The sequence below is a fragment of the Psammomys obesus genome, unplaced genomic scaffold (assembly GCF_907164565.1).
Source record: "Psammomys obesus unplaced genomic scaffold, mPsaObe1.curated_primary_1811, whole genome shotgun sequence".
NCBI classification, from domain to species: domain Eukaryota; kingdom Metazoa; phylum Chordata; class Mammalia; order Rodentia; family Muridae; genus Psammomys; species Psammomys obesus.
In genome coordinates, this window is record NW_026595981.1 from 18,425,852 (window position 1) to 18,443,874 (window position 18,023).

General features: G+C 41.6%; 1 protein-coding gene across 5 annotated transcripts in view; it reads left to right on the forward strand.

The window, feature by feature from the left end:
* Positions 1-378: 378 nt before the first annotated feature.
* Positions 379-18,023, forward strand: part of Spag9 (sperm associated antigen 9) — a 122,403-nt gene continuing 104,758 nt past the window's right edge. For all 5 annotated transcript variants that reach the window (XM_055619852.1, XM_055619855.1, XM_055619853.1 and 2 more), the window contains exons 1-2: positions 379-857; positions 16,061-16,181. In XM_055619852.1, the coding sequence (XP_055475827.1) occupies positions 555-857; positions 16,061-16,181 (424 nt within the window). In that variant the 5' untranslated portion in view covers positions 379-554. The remainder of the gene's footprint in view (positions 858-16,060; positions 16,182-18,023) is intronic.

The window sequence follows — 18,023 nt, forward strand, 5'->3', positions numbered from 1 at the left end:
CACAACTTCCCTGGGCCTAGTTCCTTTATCTGTTAAACAGAGGCCAAACGTCTGGCGCACTTGGTAGGCGCTGTGTGAGCTGCAGGAAAGCGAAGAAAGCGCTCGCTCTCTCAGCGGGAAAGAGTTGTCACCCTCCAGAGCCCCTCCCTTTCCTCTGGGAACGCGCAGCCAACCCAGCCTCCGGCTGTCACTTCCTCCACCTCTCGCCTCTCCGCCCACACGGCGCTGGGTGTTGGCGTCACAGCCGGCGCACGCAGCCGCCAGGCTCCGCCCCCGGCCGCGCCTGGCCTCCCGCGGGGCCCCGCCCACCGGGGCGACGCGGCGCCGGCCCCGCCCCACGGGTGACGCGTAGCGCGCGCGGCCGGGCCGCCCCGGCAGTTGGTGCAGCAGCGGTTGGGGTGAGTGCGCTCACCCCACCCCTCCCCTCCTCAGCCAGCCGGGGCCCCCACCCCGCGGGGCCCAGCTCCAGCCCCTGCCTCTGCCGGGCCTGTCCCGTGCGGGCCCGTGCCGCCCCTCAGCCGGCGACGCCCGGGGCCGCCCGCCCGCCCGCCACCATGGAGCTGGAGGACGGTGTGGTGTACCAGGAGGAGCCCGGAGGCTCCGGGGCCGTGATGTCAGAGCGGGTGTCCGGCCTGGCCGGCTCCATCTACCGCGAGTTCGAGCGGCTCATCGGGCGCTACGACGAGGAGGTGGTCAAGGAGCTAATGCCACTGGTGGTGGCCGTGCTGGAGAACCTGGACTCGGTGTTCGCGCAGGACCAGGAGCACCAGGTGGAGCTGGAGCTGCTGCGGGACGACAACGAGCAGCTCATCACCCAGTACGAGCGGGAGAAGGCGCTGCGCAAGCACGCTGAGGAGGTGAGGGCCGGCGGGGGCGGGGGTCGCGGCCCGGCTGAGGACGCTGGGCGCGCCGGGGTGGCTTCCTGCAGGGCAGGCCTGAGGCCAGGGCTCCAGCGGGACGCCACAGCCTCTCGGGACCCGGGGACCCTGGCCGGCTCTGGAAGCCTGGGCAGGCCAGCGAGTGTCCAGGAGAGGGATGAAGTGGGAGGGAAGTCCCGGGGAGGAAGCGACACCCTTGGCAGGAGGACACCTGGGGCTGCCCCGGGGCGGAGACTTGAGGGTGTCTGGTTGCTTCTTGTTTAGGGAAGTTTCCGACCACCGTAGAATAGTCGGATGCGGGTTCAAACTTTTAGCATTGGGGAGGGGTCCGGTACTGTCCTGCCCGTGTGAGTTCCGCTGGCTTCAATATCCTTTCCAGGGGGCTGCTGCTGCTTCGGGAAGTTAGAGATCTCCCTCTTTCGGTCATTTTTTTTTTCTTGACATTTAAACCCTCTTGAGAAGGAAGTCTTCTGCCTCATGCACCTTGCTTAACGCTTTGTCAGCCACTTAGATGTCGAATATCAGTGCCTAGTAAATCCATAAAGTACACTCATTTGCTTTATTAATGTTCCTCACCAAGGCATTCCTTCGTATCAGGTGGTAACCTTGGACAGTTCCCTTAGAGACTCCTCTATTTATAAAGATGACTGGGGGGCGGGGTTGAGTAGGTGTGGGTGAGTGTTGCAACACTTTCCTGTCCTTTGCTTTGCATACTGCAGGTTACAAGTGCACTTGGCTGGCTCTTAGCTCGAACACCTGAGCAGTGACCTTTGTACTCTCACCTGAGTGTGTGAGCTGTAAACACTGGGCTGTAAATGATCCTCTAGCTTTTTGAGCAAGTTAAGGATTTTAGCTTTCAGGCTGAGTGCATTGGCATTAGTACCGGAGAACTTTTCTTCGGCAGTCAAAATGTCATCCTTGTTTTTGCTTCCCAGGCATCTGGTACACCTAGTTAAATACATGGTGACTGTAGGAGACTAATTGTTGAAGGAACCACGTGTTGTTTGTCAAAAAAATACATGACACTGTTGAAGAATGTGAGATTTGTTCGGCGGCTCGTTTCCTAACATTAAATAGGCAGCACCATTTATAAGTTTTATTTATTTTATTAAGTTTTATTTTGCTGGATGTGCCTCTGCATTCAAGTAAATGATCCTTTAAAAAAGAATCTTGATTATAGTGGTGTTTTCTACTTGAGATTTTGCAGTCCACCTATCTCAGAGGAATGACATTGAATTTGCCAGACAAAACTGACTTTATTTCAAAAGTATGTGTTTAAATATACATGGAGAGAAAGGGGTGAGGAAAAGATGAGAATTTCTGTTAGTTTCTTTATAGTCTTTATATAAAAGAGTTGCTTGCCATTTGAATGTGCTGATACAGGGCTTTTGCCGTGGCGTGAATGCAATTGGGAGAAAGCGAGCCACATACACACGGAGGTTAGTAGCAGGCCCAGTGTGGCCTATCACCTCTGATAAAAAGACATGCTCCCTCCAACCTTAAACTCCAGGGTCACACATTCCAAGAAAACCATCTGTCACAGTTTGCAGAATCAGAAAATAAAACTGCTAGGCTCTGTTTTATTTATCTTTTTCTTTCTTCTTTTTTTTATCTTTTTATTTTTTGACAGGGTTTCTCTGTAGTCCTGGCTGACCTGGAACTTGCTCTATAGACCAGGCTGGCCTCAAATTCACAGAGATCTGCCTGCCTCTGCCTCCTGAGTGCTGGGATCAAAGGCAGGCACCACCACCGCCCAGCTTATATTTATTTCTTAAGTAAATGACTTTAAAAATGGGCTCTTCACTGAGTTTCTTTAAAGTTCATACATTTTAGTTACATCTGTCAAATCTCCATAATGAAACGTTTGGGTAGACTCCTGACCTGAGAATTGAGAACACTGATGAAATGCTAGATGCACCGCTTCCCAAACCACAAACATAAACTACTTCATCATCAGCACTAATGTAAGATGATAAGCTGTTTTGCCTCTACCTACAGGTTCAGGCTTCCAGGCCGGTACATAGAGGGGATTCTGCTTAATTCTCTTTCTGAATGCTGAGTGACTTTAACCCAGAGAATGAGAGCGTGCTTTTACAGCAGACATGCTCAGGAGGATATTTACAAGAAGGGTAATTGGAAAGCATGGTAATTGTTCATCTCTAGAGTGTGAAGTTAGTTCTGGGTACCTTTGTGGAAATGTAGGGAGGTATGGGAATAATGAGGATGTTAAGGAGCCTGTGAGGTGCTGTAATCTCTTGCTTGCAGAAATTACCTGGGAGGAGGCAGAGTTGTAATCGCTGTCATAATGGTTGTAGTTAATTTGAATACACTCTACTTTTCTGGCTTTTATTTGACGTGTGTGTGTGCTTAGTTTGCTGTTTTAGTGACTCCCGTTAGAATCGGCTGAGGAACTGGAGTGAAGCTCAGTGGTGAAGTGCCTGCCTGGAATTTGATCTGGTTTATTCCCCAGCACTGCAAGTTACCACCAGCACCAAACAACAGCAAATAAAATGCTTAAGGAAAGGCAGAGTTTTAAATAAATTTGGGCCAGTTTCAAATGCTGATAAATCCTTTCACCAGCCACTCTTCCCTTTCAGGTCCCTGCCACACCATCTTTCCTCCTTTAACCCAGGCCTGGAAGATGGTTTTTCTCACATTGCTCTCTTGCCATATAATGTCTTCCTCTCAGAACTTAACCTGGTTAGCTCCTCTCTTCCTCTTTTCTTTTCTCTCTCCCTTTTCTTTTCTCTTTTCCTTACCTCCTTTCCTTCCCTAACCTCTTACTTTGTCCCTTTGTGCTGGCCTGTGCTTTCTTTCTACATAAACTTGCTCTGTACCCACATTAGCCCTGAATTTGAAATTATCTTGCCTTGGCCTTCCAAGTGTTGAGGTTACAGGCTTGCACTACTATTCCTAGCTAGTTCTATATGCTCAGTTTTACTCTTTCAAGAGACTGTCTTGTCTGTTATATACTGAAATATTCTCTTTCCAGGGCTGGTGTAGAAGTTACTGGCCTCAGGCAGATTCCTGACAACAATTGTCTCTCAGCTTTCTGAGTGCTGGGATTGTAGTTATGTGCTACCATACCTGGCTCATTCTCTTAAAAATGTCACTTATTGTTTGTTTGTTTGTGTATATATGCATGCTTGAGGATGGGTGGATGTTTGCCATGGCTCATGTGTGGAGGTGAGAGGAGAACTTAGGTCAGTTCTTTCATTTTACCAAGTTGTCTTGGGGTTTAAACTCAGATTATCAGGGGCCGAACAGTTCACCAGCAGTTAAGGGTAGTGCGTCTCTTTAATCCCAGTGCTCTGGACAGTCAGAACTACAGAGTAAAACCTTGTCTGAAAACCAAAACTTAAAAAATGCTTTGTTTTTGAAATGTTATATGTATGGTTTTCATGTTCAATAGTGGGCGCACACACGTGTGTAATTGCAAAGAGGTCACAGGTTGAGGTTAGATATCACCCTCAGTTGCTGTCACCGGTTTATTTATTTAGAGATAGCGTCTCAACAAATCTGAATGTTTCTTGTTCTTTGAGAAAACATTCCGAGAAAAGCAACCCAAGGGGACTGGAAAGATAGCTCAGCAGTTAGGAGCACTTGTTGCGCTTTCGTGGGACCCAGGTTTGATGCCCATCACCACATGATGGCCCACAACAATCTGTAAACCCTCATTCCAGGGAATCTGTTGCCCTTTTCTGACCTCCATGGGCACCAGGTACCCACGGTGCACGAATATGCATACATGCAGGCAAAACATCCACATAAATAAATCTTGAAAAGAAAAAGCAACCTAAGGGAGAAAGGGCTTATTTTAGTTCATAGTTCAAAGTAAAGTGTCATGGCAAGAGAGGTAGGAGCTTTAAGTAGACTGGTCTAGCTAGATGCAGTGGTACACGCCTTTAACCCCAACACTTGGGAGGCGGAGGCAAGTAGCCTCGTCTACAAAGTGAGTCCAGGATAGCCAAGGATACACAGAGAAACCCTGTCTGGAAAAACAAAAACAAAACAAAAAAGCAGGCTGGTCACATTGCATGCACAGTCAGAAAAAGAGAGGGATAGATGCATGCCTGTAAGTTTCAGCTTGTTCTATTTTATGTAGTCTAGGAATCTTGTCTAGGAAATGTTCTTGCTCCAGTAAAATGAGTCTTTCCACATCAATTAACAGTGTAGTCTAAATACCCCCCCCCCCCCCCCGTAGGTATGCCTGCCCAGAGGTCCATCTCTCAGGTGATTCTAAGTTCTGTCAAATCGATAGATTCCTGGCACCCACAAGGCAGTCTACAACAGCCTGTAACTTCAGTTTTGGAGGATATGACAACCTCTTCTGATGTCCTCAGGCTCGTGCGTGCATGTGGTACACATGCATACACTCAGACACACATACATTAAAAAAATAAACTTGTGTATCTGGGTGAATCTTTCTTGAGGTGGTATGTGGTACTTGCTGTGACTATCTTAGAAAAGCCCACACCTGTGTGCTCTTGGGTGCATCTTCTTTTCTCAGATATGTCATTTTTTTTCTTAACCCTTGTGCTTAAGACTGTGTTAAAATGTCTTTATTAAACTTGAACTCCGCTTCATATAAGTATAATAAAATGGTGTGTTTCGTGTATTCAGTGGAACAAAGGGTTCTCTTTTTTCCAAGAATCAACTTTGGTGCTTACCTTTTTATTTATTCTGTTAGAAAAAAGGTCAGCATCATTTTGGAATCCTTCTCTTCACTTCTGGAAACAGCTTTTTGTAGTGCAGGCTAGCCTTTGAACTCAATATGTAGTCAAGAATATCCTTGAATTACTGATCTTCCTGTCTCTTCTTCCTAAGTTCTAGTATTATAGGCATGTGCCACCATTTCAGGCTTGGTTTTCGTTTTGATTTTAAGGACTGATATATTTATTTGGGTATGTCAGTGTATGAGACTGCATGGGCCTGTGTGTGCATGGAGAGGCTATAGAAGGTATTGAGTGTCCTGTAATGCTTTCTTTTGTATTTTTATTTTTGAGACAGGATTTCTTTTTGTAGCCCTGGATGTGCTGGAGCTTGCTCTGTAGACCAGGCTGGCCTTGAACTCACAGGGATCCACCTGCCTCTGTCTCCTGTGCATTACCACCATCAGCTAGATTGATTTTTTTTTTAAGATTTATTTATTATGTATACAGTGTTCTACCTGCAGAAGAGGGCACCAGATCTCTTCATGGATGGTTTGAGCCACCATGTGGTTGCTGGGAATTGAACTCAGGACCTCTGGAAGAGCAACCAGTGCTCTTAACCTCTGAGCCATGTTTCCAGCCAGCCCCTAGATTATTTTTGAAAGTCAGTGTTGGTAAACTTTTTTTTTAAAAGACTTTCTTTGAAATGTCTGCATGTAGTATTTACACCACTTAGGTGCTTGATGCTCAAAGATGACAGAAGAATGTGTTGGACCCCCTGGTGTTGGAGTTGTGGGTAGTAGGTTCTGCGAGCCAAACCTGATCCTCTGCAAAAGTAGCAAGTGCTCTTAATCCACAGAACCATCTCTCCAGTCCCTACTTTTTATGTTTTTTAAAAATTTAATTTTTAACTATGTACATGTGTGTCATATGTGGGTGTGCATGAGAGTACATGTGCCCTGGAGTCCAGAAGAGGGTATTGGATCCCCTGGAGCTGGAGCTGAACAGGTGGATGTGAGCTGCCTGATATGGGTGCCTGGGAACCGAAGTTTGGAGAGCAAGAGCACAGTTTGTGTTCTTTAACTGCTGAGCCATCTCTCCAGCCTCATATCTATGGTCAACTATCACATTTGTTTATTATTAGGGAAAAGTTCATATATATAAATAAAATCATATATATATATATATATAAAATTCTACTCACTGAATGTCTGTAGACTCACTACCAAGATTCAGTATTTTCATTCGTCTGTATATGTGAACGTCAGGGTGTTGATGTATATGTGTACATTTGCTCATCTTATTAGTATGTGTGGTTCTGTGTGTGTGTTAAAGGACAACTTGGTGGAGTTGGTCCTCTTTTTTCACTTTTATGTGGATTCCAGGGATCAAACTCAGGCTGCCAGGCTTGCTTGGCAAGTGCCTTTCTTTCCCGATTGAGCTGTCTTGGCTCACATACACATACGTATTGCTGAACTATTTCAAAGCAAATTTACATGCTGACACTTTACTCAGTACAACAACATATTTAGATTTGAGAATACTTTCTAATGTCACCAAGTTCCATTTGAATTAATTTTAAAAATTAGAGGCAAGGTTTTACTGGGTATCCCACTTTGGTTTCAAACTTGAGGTTTCTGTCTCTGCCTCAGAAGTGCTGAAATAGAAGCAGTGCATTACCTCACTTGGTTTGAATTTGTGTTGTTTTTCGAGACAGTGTTTCATGTAGCCCAGGCTGACTTCACGCTTGCTGTGTTGTAGTGGCTGGCCCTGGGTTCCTGCTCTACTGCTTCTACCTCCCAGTTGTTTACACTACAGATGTTGTCAACCAAGCCTGGCTTTGCTTTAATTCATCATTAGTTACAGAGCTGACTAGGTTAGTATATGTTAGAATGTTAATGTATGTGCGCGCATGATGCCCATGTGCACTAGGGGGTGTGCGTGTGCCTCAGAGGGCAAGTTTGTGATACTGGGTCTCTTCTTCCACATAGTTGTGGATTCCAAGGACTGAACTCAGGCTCCTAGATTTACTAGGCAAGCACCTTTACCTACTGATTCACTTATCCATCCGAGTTATTAATATTTTTATAATTCATTTTATAATCACAAGGAAAAGAGGAAATATTGTAATTTAAATATTTCTATAAGAAATTTAACTTTGTCCAGGTGTTAGTAATACACACCTTTAATCTGAGCACTCGGGGGAACAGAGGCAGGATGATCTTTCTGAGTCCAAGGCCAACCTGATCTATATAGTGAGTTCAAGGATAACTAGAGCTACATAGTGAGTCCTTGTCTTGAAAAAAAAGCAAGAAAGAAAATTTTAAGTTGACATTTGTAAAACAATATTAATTTGAAATTAAGAGCATATCTGGTCATGGTGGTATACTTTTGTACCCTATACTTGGGGAGGTAGTGGCAAGAGGATCAGGTTAGGAGTTCAAGGTCATCTTCACCTCCATAATGGGTTGAAGGCCAGTCTGGGTAACAAAAGGCCAAAGATGGTTGTGGTGGCACATGTTTTTAATCCCAACACTTGGGAGGCAGGGGCAGGTGGATCTCTGTGAGTTCAAGGCTAGCTTGGTCTTCATTATGAGTTCCAGGACAGCTAAGCCTACGTGGTGAGACCCTGAGAGAGAGAGAGGAGAGAAGAGAGAAAGAGGGGTACCAGGGAAACTAGCTTGTGCTTTTCTCAGTGAGTAGTAGCAGTAGAGTGTATGTACAGGGCTGGGCTGTGGGTTTGATTCCCAGTATGGCAGAGAGACAAGCCAGGGAATAAGGAGGGAAAGAGGAGAGAGATTTTAGTATGATAGTATCTGCCTATACTTAGGCTAGAGGACCATGGGTTCCAGATATGAGCTATGTAGTTAGCCCCTTCCCACCTTAAAAAAGGGGGAAGAAAGTAAATAAAAAAACAGTATATTGCAGATTATTATGGATGCTATTCAGGAAGTGAATAGGATGACAGAATAAAGAAGCAGGCATGTTAAATGAATCATGCTTATAAAAAAAGGTTAACTTGTTGGAGGAGGCAGCTAGATTCACAGGAATAAATATTTAGGTCTGAAACTTTTGACATCTACATTTAGAGTTTCTATTCATGATTCTAGAAAAAATTGAAAAGTGTATTATTTTCATAAATGGATTTCTTCTATTTTTGTATTCCTTTTCAAACTAGACTTCCTAGCCCTTTTTAATTTTTTTTTTTTTTTTTTTTTTTTTTTTTTTTTGGCAACTCCTTCCAATAAGAAACGTTTTGCAGAGCTCAGAATCAAATTGAGGCCTTATATTCAGGCTGTGCTACTTGGAGATCTCTTGGTTTTTTCTTCGGTGTCTGACCACTGAATTTCCCATGTTGGTGTTTGCATTCCTTGACATTCTCTCATAGGCCTTTTTATTTGTCCCTCTGTACACCCCTAGCTCATACTCTCCATTCCCATGGGTTTAATTACCATTGTTCATTATTCCAAAATGGATATGTCTTTGATTTAACAGGTACTTATCTTGATCCTTATGTCCTTCTCTTCCTCTCTGGAGTTTTGGATCTAGTCACATTACTTATTGGACATGAATGTTTTCAAACATGTGTTTAAAAATGAACTTACCTTCAAAGTATGCTTTTGTTGTTGTTGGTTTCCAGAGTGCTGGGATTAAAGGCGTATACACCATGCCCAGTTAATTTCAACAAGTTTTTTGTTTTGTTTTACTTTTGTTTTTTTTAAAGCAGGGTTTTCTCTATGTAGCCCTCGCTGTCCTGGAACTTTCTTTGTAGACCAGGCTGGCCTGGAACTCAGAAATCTTTCTGCTTCTGTCTCCTGAGTGTTGGAATTAAAGATATGTGCCACCACCACCTGCTTTAAAAAATTGCTATTGTATTTATTGTTACATGTATATGTGTGTCGGCGTGCACATGCCAAAGGTGAATGTAGAGGTCAGAGGACAGCTTTCCTAGCCAGGAAATTACTTCCTGTCTCTGCCTCCTAGATCCTGGGATTACAGATGTATAGCACTATTCCCATTTTGACATTGTGTGTGTGTGTGTGTGTGTGTGTGTGTGTGTACTACCATGTCTGGTTTATAGACCTGATAGTTTGTACATTAATTTTTGAGAAAAATAAGTTGTGTTAAAATTTTTTTACATTTAGATTTGGGGATGTCTTTCTTATATTACTTAATATGGCTTTGAGTGCTCTCTTGATTTTTCTTTTTTTTTTTTTTGTTTTTGTTTTTGAGACAGGGTTTCTCTGTGTCCTCTCTTATTTCATAAAACAGACTGCATTAAAAATAAGCACACTTAACTAAAAATAAATAATGATTATATAATAGAAATAATTTCTTTTCCCTTCTCTACAGGATAAGTAAGGGTGTGTTTATCTTGGAGGACGTCTGGCAGCCAGTAAGCCTGTTATTTGGTGGTGCTAGTTTTTAGACAATTGCTATACTCAAAGTACTATTTAAAGGGCTCGCCAAACATTGTTGGCCTCCTGCATCTTACTCCAGAGAGCAGCAGTCTCCGAGGATTTTATCTTTTTAAACTTCGGAGCTTGTCTTTTCAAAGAATTCATTTGTTTTTAATCTAGAACAGTAGGGCAAAACAGTCCCTTTAAGCCATCTGGCCTTAGAGGCATTTTGCTTCATCACAAAGCCGATTCTTATTTAGATCCTGACATAAGTTGGTATTGTCCACTACTTTTTTTTTTTTTTTTTTTAAAGCAGTGTCTAGTTGCTCCCAGGAGACTTCTGTCTGAGGTTTCATCAATACTGTTGCTGGCCTGGTAGCTGTTAAGATGGAGGAAGGTGTCTAGTGAAAGATGTATTTATTTTACATATTGAAATCCCTATTCACAGGCTCTTACTTTACTGTCTTCTTGCCCTGCATGAAAGCCTGTGTGAGAGAGAGACAGAGAGGAATAGGGAGAGGGGTTTGTGCTATAACGTGTTAGGGTGTTCAACTGAAGGTGGATAGCCAGAATTTCCAGAGGTAACATTATTTAGTAATTAGCAAAACTGCATCCTTCCTATAGTGGTTTTGCTAATTTTCTAACTTCACCATGATGGTTCTGATGCTACTGGCCAAGTATACTTCAGGGTGATCAACTTTATAAAATCATGCCACTAGATAAATGATAAGTCATAGTAAGTCAGTTATGAAGGCTTTTATATGTAAACATCTATTTAAGGTTGTTTCTTTTTTAAAATGTCTCTGGCTGCCAGGCATGCTGGCATATACCTGTAATCCCAAAAGTCCAAATATGGAGGCAGCCAGATCACAAATTCTAAGACGGCCTGGGCTACATAGTGAGCTCTGTTTTCAAACAACAACAACAAAAAGCCTGGGTTAGGATAAAGATTCTAAGAGCCTATATATTTTGCACAAAAATGCTGTTATATAGAAATTATAATAAAAAGAACCTTAGGGCTAGTGAGATGGCTTATCACTTGCTGCATAAAGCCTTACAACCTGAATTTGATCTCTGTAATGTAAGAAAAGGAAGGAAAGAATTGACTCCATAAAGTTCTCCGGCCTCTGCATCCTGTGTCACATGTGAGCTTCCTCTCCAACACATTGCACACACATACATACACTCACACGCACACAAACACTAACAACAACAATAAAAACAGGTAGTGTTTTTCCTGATAATTGGTCAATGACCCAGAAAGGGCTCTGATCTGAGCAGTCTGGTTCATCTCTCCCTAGGGAGATGAGTCACCACCAATCAGATTACATGGACTGAAGAGAATTAGCATGAAACACGGAGAGAAATTTTCCCAATAGGAAGACATTGTAAATAGACAGGAAATAGTGTTTTCTGTAGTGACTACAAAGCTTGGGTTGGATGTAGTGGCTTGTGTTTAAAGTCCTGGGCCTTGCAAGTCTGAAGCAATAGAACTACCTCAAGTTTGAGGCCAGTAATTCTATGTCATCAAGGGCTACAGAGTGAGATACTGTCTCAAACAAATAAATGAAATAGAAAATAAGAAAAGAAAAAGCTTAAGAATTAATAAAGTCAGTAAAGGATTAAAAAATTACACTTTAACCTGGAGACATGGCTCAGTGATTAAGAACACTGGTTGTTTTTCCAGAGGTCCTGAGTTCAGTTCTTAGCAACCACATGATGGCTCACAACCAGTTGTAATAAATCTGATTTCCTCTTCTGGTGCACATGAAATATACATAAAATAAATAAACCTTTAAAAAATTACATTTTAAAATTAATGAATGTTAAGTGAGGCATGGTGGTGCATGCCTTTAATCCCAGCATTCAGGGAGGCAAGAGGCAGGCGGATCTCTATGAGTTTGAGGCCAGCCTGCTCTACAAAGCAAGTCTAGGACAGCCAGGACTACAAGAGAAACCCTGTCTCAAAAAACCAAAAACAAACAACACCCCCAAAACTCTAATGAATGTTTATTATTGTGCTAGTTATAATAGTCAAGATATGGAACCAGCCATGATACCTTTTCAACAGTTGAAAAGATAAAGATTATATTTATAAATATATGTGTATATATATTTGTATGTATGTATATGTATGTATATTATGTAGTTTTATTCACCCTTAAAGAAGAATGAAATTATGTTATTTTCAGGAAATTGTATGGAACTGAAGATCACCTTAAGTGAAATAAGCCAGTGTCACAGAGACAAATATCTCATGTTTTTCTTTCGTTTTTCAAATTAAAATTTTATATTAATTACATTAATTAATCACATTAATTAATTATATTATGTTAATTATATTAATTACAGTTTATTTACTTTGTATCCCAGCTGTAGCCCCTCCCTCATTCTCTTCCAAACCCTCCCTCATCTCCTCCCTGCCTCTCTCTAAGTCCATTGATAGGGGAGGTCCTCCCCCTTTCCATCTGACCCTAGCTTATCAGGTCTCATCAGGACTGGCTGCATTGTCCTCTGTGGCCTAGCTAGGCTGCTCCTCCCTCAGGGGGAGGGGGAAGTCAAAGAGCCAGCCACTCAGTTCATGTCAGAGACAGTCCACTTGGATACTGAGCTGCCATGGGCTACCTCTGAGCTGGGGTTCTAGGTTATATCCATGTATGGTCCTTGGTTAGAGAATCAGTCTCAGAAAAGACCCCTGTGCCCAGATATTTGGTCCTTGTGGAGCTCCTATCCTCTCCAGGTTTTACCTACTCTCCCTTCTTTCATATGATTCCCTGCACTCTGCCCAAGGTTTAGTTATGAGTCTCAGCATCTGCTTTGATACACTGCTAGGTAGAGTCTTTCAGAGGCCCTATATGGTAGGCTCCTGTCCTGTTTCTTGTTTTCTCCTACTTCCAATGTCCATCCCATTTGTCTTCCTAGGTAAGGATTGATCTTCTTACCCAGGGTCCTCCTCCTTGTTTAGCTTCTTTAGGTGTACAGATTTTAGTATGTTTATCCTATCTTTTAGGTCTAGTATCCACTTATAAGTGAGTATATACCATGTGTGTCTTTCTGCTCCTGGGATACCTCACTCAGCATGATCTTTTCTAGATCCCATCATTTGCCTGCAAATTTCATGATTTCCTTGTTTTTAATTGCAGAGTAATATTCCATTGTGTAAATTTACCACCAATTTCTGTATCCATTCCTCCATTGAGGGACATCTGGGTTGTTTCCAGATTCTGGCTATTACGAATAAAGCTGCTACGAACCTGGTTGAACAAATGTCCTTGTTGTGTACTTGAACATATTTTGGATATGTGCCTAGGAGTGGTATAGCTCGATCTTGAGGAAGCACTGTTCCTAATTGTCTGAGAGAGTGCCAGATTGATTTGTTTTGTCTCATTTGTAATATCTAGATTTAAATATGCATATGTCTATATGTACATATGTACATGTCTGTGACATGAAAATATAAGGGGGACTGAGGAAAGAGGAAGAGATTCAGAGGGAGAGGAAATGGGGAAACAAGGGTAGGTAGTGGGAGGAAGAAACTTAGAATACCACGTTTTCTGTCCAGCAGAATGTGGACTTAACTGCATACATTCTCATGGCATGAAAACAGAAGGGGGAAGTACTTGGAGAAAGGAGGGGGACTAGTGGGAAAGATGGAGGAAGGTTTATCTAGTGAAACTTATTTTTTTTTTCCAGTTTTGTGGGTCTTTGTTTTTGTTTGTTTGTTTGTTTGTTTGTTTTTGTTTTTGGTTAGTTCTGTGGAAAGTGCTCTACCATTGAACTATATATATACTCCTTAGCTAGTAAATCATAAGGTTTCTGTTTGTTATTTATAAAGTTTTCTATGTAAATTGTAGCTTTTACTCTGAGACTTTTGTTAATGCTTTGTTTTACAAACATTTTAGAACCTGCTATATGCTGTTATCACTTTTCCTACTAGGGTTCTATCAGTATATAAAACAATGCCTTTATGAAACATGCATTGTAGCAAGGACAGGCATATATTAAATAAGGTAAATTGGTAAAATACTCACTATGGAGTATGAGAGTAGGCTGTGGACATACAAATTTGAAGTTCAGGTTTAGACTAGAGATAGAAATTTGGAAGCTGTCAGCATATAGTTATTTAAAGCAATAAAAATGGATGAGCTCACTAAAGAAAAGAGAAAACAAGGAGGGCCGGGGAGATGGCTGACTGGTAAATAACTTGCTGTACAAGTGTAAGGACCTGAGTTTGAATCCTAAGTACCCATATAAAACCCTGGCAAGGTAGCGTAGCTTGGTGATCCCAGCACTCCTACAGTGAGATGGCTTCCCACACAGGAGAATCCCTGGAGGCTTGTGGGCCAGCCAGCCTGTCACAAACAGTAGTGAACAAGAAAAAGACATTGACCTAACCCAGTACCACAAGTTGTCCTCTGACTTCCACAGGTGCATGTGCCCTTACATATGAACACACACAGCCTACAGAGTGAACGAGGAGGAAGCCAGCTGCTATCGAACTGGAATCCCACTTGCTTAGGAGGGAGGCTGAGGTAGGGAGATTGTTAACTTTAGGCTATCTTGGTAATATAGTAAGGTCCCACTTTAAAAAACAACCTAACAGGGCTATTAAGATATGTAAGTGGGATGCCGGAAAGATGGCTCAGTGGTTAAGAGCACTGGCTGATTTTCCAAAGGACCCAGGTTCAATTCCCAGTACCCACATGGCAGTTCACAACTGTCTGTAACTCCAGTTCCAGGAGATCTGACACCTTCAAACACACACATACAAGCAGGAAGAATGAAATAAAAATAAATCATTAAAGAAAAAAAAGATAGCTAAGTGGATAAAGACGTTGTTTCCAGCAATGAAAGCTAGAGATCTGAGTTCCATCCCTAAAACCCATCTAAAGGTAGAAGGAGAGAACAGACTCCATAAGATTGTCCTCCAACATGCATGCAGTAACACACGTGTGTATGTATACATATAAGTTTTTAAAAATTTAACAAAGCAACAAAAAAGAGAACCAAAAATGAGTTCAAGGATGGAGTTTCAATTCACACTTCAGTGTGAAGAAATTGAGAAGTAACTAGTAAAGAGCACAAGAAAGAACAACCAGAAAATAGAGGAAACGAAGAAAGCCCAAATTAAAAAAAAAAAAAAAGCAGTTGTTAGATGCTGCTGTAAGATGCAGAATGAGATTTAGTGATTTCATTTCACCAATCTTTTCTTAAATTATATTTGATTGGTAGTAATATTCCTAAGCTAGATTTAAAAAAAAATTTAAGCCAACATCATTAGGTTAATTCACAAAATTACTTGTGGCTGATTTTATTTATTTGTTTTGACTGTTGGAAATACAACTCCTGCGTCCTATTGAGCTACATCAAGCTATACTCCAATCCCAATATCTCTTGTTAAATAATCAGTTAACATATTATTTTGTTATTTTTTGTCTCTTTTGTACATACTATAGATTAAAGATTTTTCAACTCAAAATGAATATGCAAGTATACTAAAAGATTTATTTGTAGTGGAATATATATATATTTCCCTTGGGGAATGTGAAATAACACCTTACTAAATAAATTGGGTTTTTTGTTTTGTTCTTACTTCTGTATTTGTAGGTTTTAGGTATAATATTAGAGAGGCATAAAATCAACTGAATTTCATGATTTTGAGATTTTCTTAGACATTAATATATATGTGTGTATTAGATTTTTTTTTTAATTTTTGTGTGTGTGATGGCATGCATGCATAGGGTCAAAGGACAAATTTTGGGAGTTTGTTTTCTTCTACAATGTGGGAATCAAATTCAGGTCATCAGACTCAGTGGCAGATGCTTTTATTGAGTCCTACTGCCAGGTCTTTGTTGTTGTTGAGTTGGGATTTTTGCATGTCTGTGTACCACATGTGTGCCTGGTACCTTTGGAGGTCAGAGAAGGGTGTCAGATCCCCTGGGACTGAAGTTACAGAAGGAAGTAAGCTGCCATGTGGGTACTAGAACCAGAACTGGGGTCCCCTGGAACCGGTAGTGCACTTAACTTGAGCCATCTCTTCAATCCCTTATTACCTTTGAAATACAGGTGTTGAAAAATATAAAATAGATTGCATTCCAATAGTTAAAAGTATATTGTTCTTCTTTATTAGAAATTCATTGAATTTGAAGACTCTCAAGAACAGGAAAAAAAAGATTTGCAGACACGAGTGGAGTCTCTAGAATCTCAAACAAGACAACTTGAACTCAAAGCAAAAAACTATGCTGACCAGAGTAAGTAAAATGCTTTTCTCCTCATGAAAGAGTGGACTCCTGTGGGGAGTGGTTTGCCCTGACATTTGACAAGGGCTCCGAATATGTGCTTGGAATTGCTATCACAGAATCAAGTGTGAGATCTGGATGCCCATATTAATATTAATTCTTTATGTTCCATTTCACATGACACCCCTGTATGCACAAAGGGCTGACTGAGAGACACTTGCTAGGCTTACTTCTTCAGTCGTCAGCCTGTTTGTAGTCAGGCTGTCTTTGTCATGCAGATACATGTACCTGACGTTGATGAAGCACACACAGTTCCATTGTTTTCGCATTGCTTTGAGATTTATCAATATAAGAGAAACCAGCTTTGAAGTATGTATAAAAAGTGACTATTTTGTTACTCTCTGATGAAAAGGTAAAGGTAATTTAGGGTAGCAGAAATTTATTTTTCAGATTCATTTTTAAAAACTTCAAAATTTTTTTAGGTTTATTTTATGTGTGAGTGTTTAGCTGCTTGCAAGTATATATGTGTACTGTGTGCATGCCGTGTGCCCTTGCAGGTCAGAGGGCAGCAGATCCCTTGGAACTGGAATTAGGGAAGGCTGTAAGCTGCCCTGTGGGTGCTGGGAATCCAACTCTGGCAAGAGCAGCCAATGCTCTAAATTGCCAGCCATCTCTTCAACCTCTCAGATTCATTTTTGATATAATTTCATGTTAAATTATTTCAAATCTAATGGATAATTTTGCCTTCTGTTAATGACAATTTTTAAAAAGTGAAATTCATAAAAAGAAGTGGTGAAAATTATAAAAAGTGGTGAGCAACTTCCTGATCTATTTTCTTTAAATTTAAACTAAGTTTATTTATTTGTGGGGCAGGGCACCCGTGGCATGGTGTTCATGTGGATGTCAGATGACAACCTGGAAGAATTCATTATCTTCTTCTGCCATGTGGGTCCTGGGGACTGAACTTGTGTCATCAAGCTTGGTGGCAAGCACCAAAGAGCCAGATTGCCATAACAATATAAATATCATATTATGATATATAACAATAACATATCAGTTATGGTTCTCACATCACTCTGTTAGGAGTTTATACCAACCTGTTGTATTTTGTTTTTCTGAGGTGGGGGTCTCATTGTGTATGTAGCCAGTCTGGTCTCAAACATCCTCCTTCGTAGTGCTAGGTTATAGGTGTGCGCCTCCATGCTGGATGAGATACCTGCTGTTAAGAAACTGCAGTTGTCGTGGATGACTTTCAACACCAGAGAGTGAAGTGTGTGTGAGAAGGAACTAAGAGCACCCTGTAAAACTCTAGAAGGGCCTGACTGAGCTAAATGCAAGACGGTAGGAATTTGGAGCTCAAACACTAGGCTTCAAGAATTCACAGGGCTGTTTACCAGATATTATGGAGTTCCATTAGACATTTGGTTCCAGATGCTAATGAGCTGTATCCCATGACCTTGTGGTTTTAGGTTTGAGGATACATAAGAGTTGTATAGCTTTCCTTGGTTAATGAAGAAGTCAGTGGTTTCTATGATTTTGCTGTAAACTCTCCTATAGGAAGTTTAAGCACCAGCCAGGTGTGGTGGCACATGCCTGTAATCCCAGCACTAGGGAGGCAGAAACAGGCAGGTCTCTGTGAGTTCAAGACCAGGACAGCCAGGACTACACAGAAAAACCCCGTCTCAAAATAGAAAGAAAGAAAGAAAGAAAGAAAGAAGGAAGGAAGGAAGGAAGGAAGGAAGGAAGGAAGGAAGGAAGGAAGGAAGGAAAGAGAAAGAAGAAGAAGAAGAAAGAAAGAAAGAAAGAAAGAAAGAAAGAAAAGAAAAAGAAGCCCGAGCACTTACTGAGCTTGTG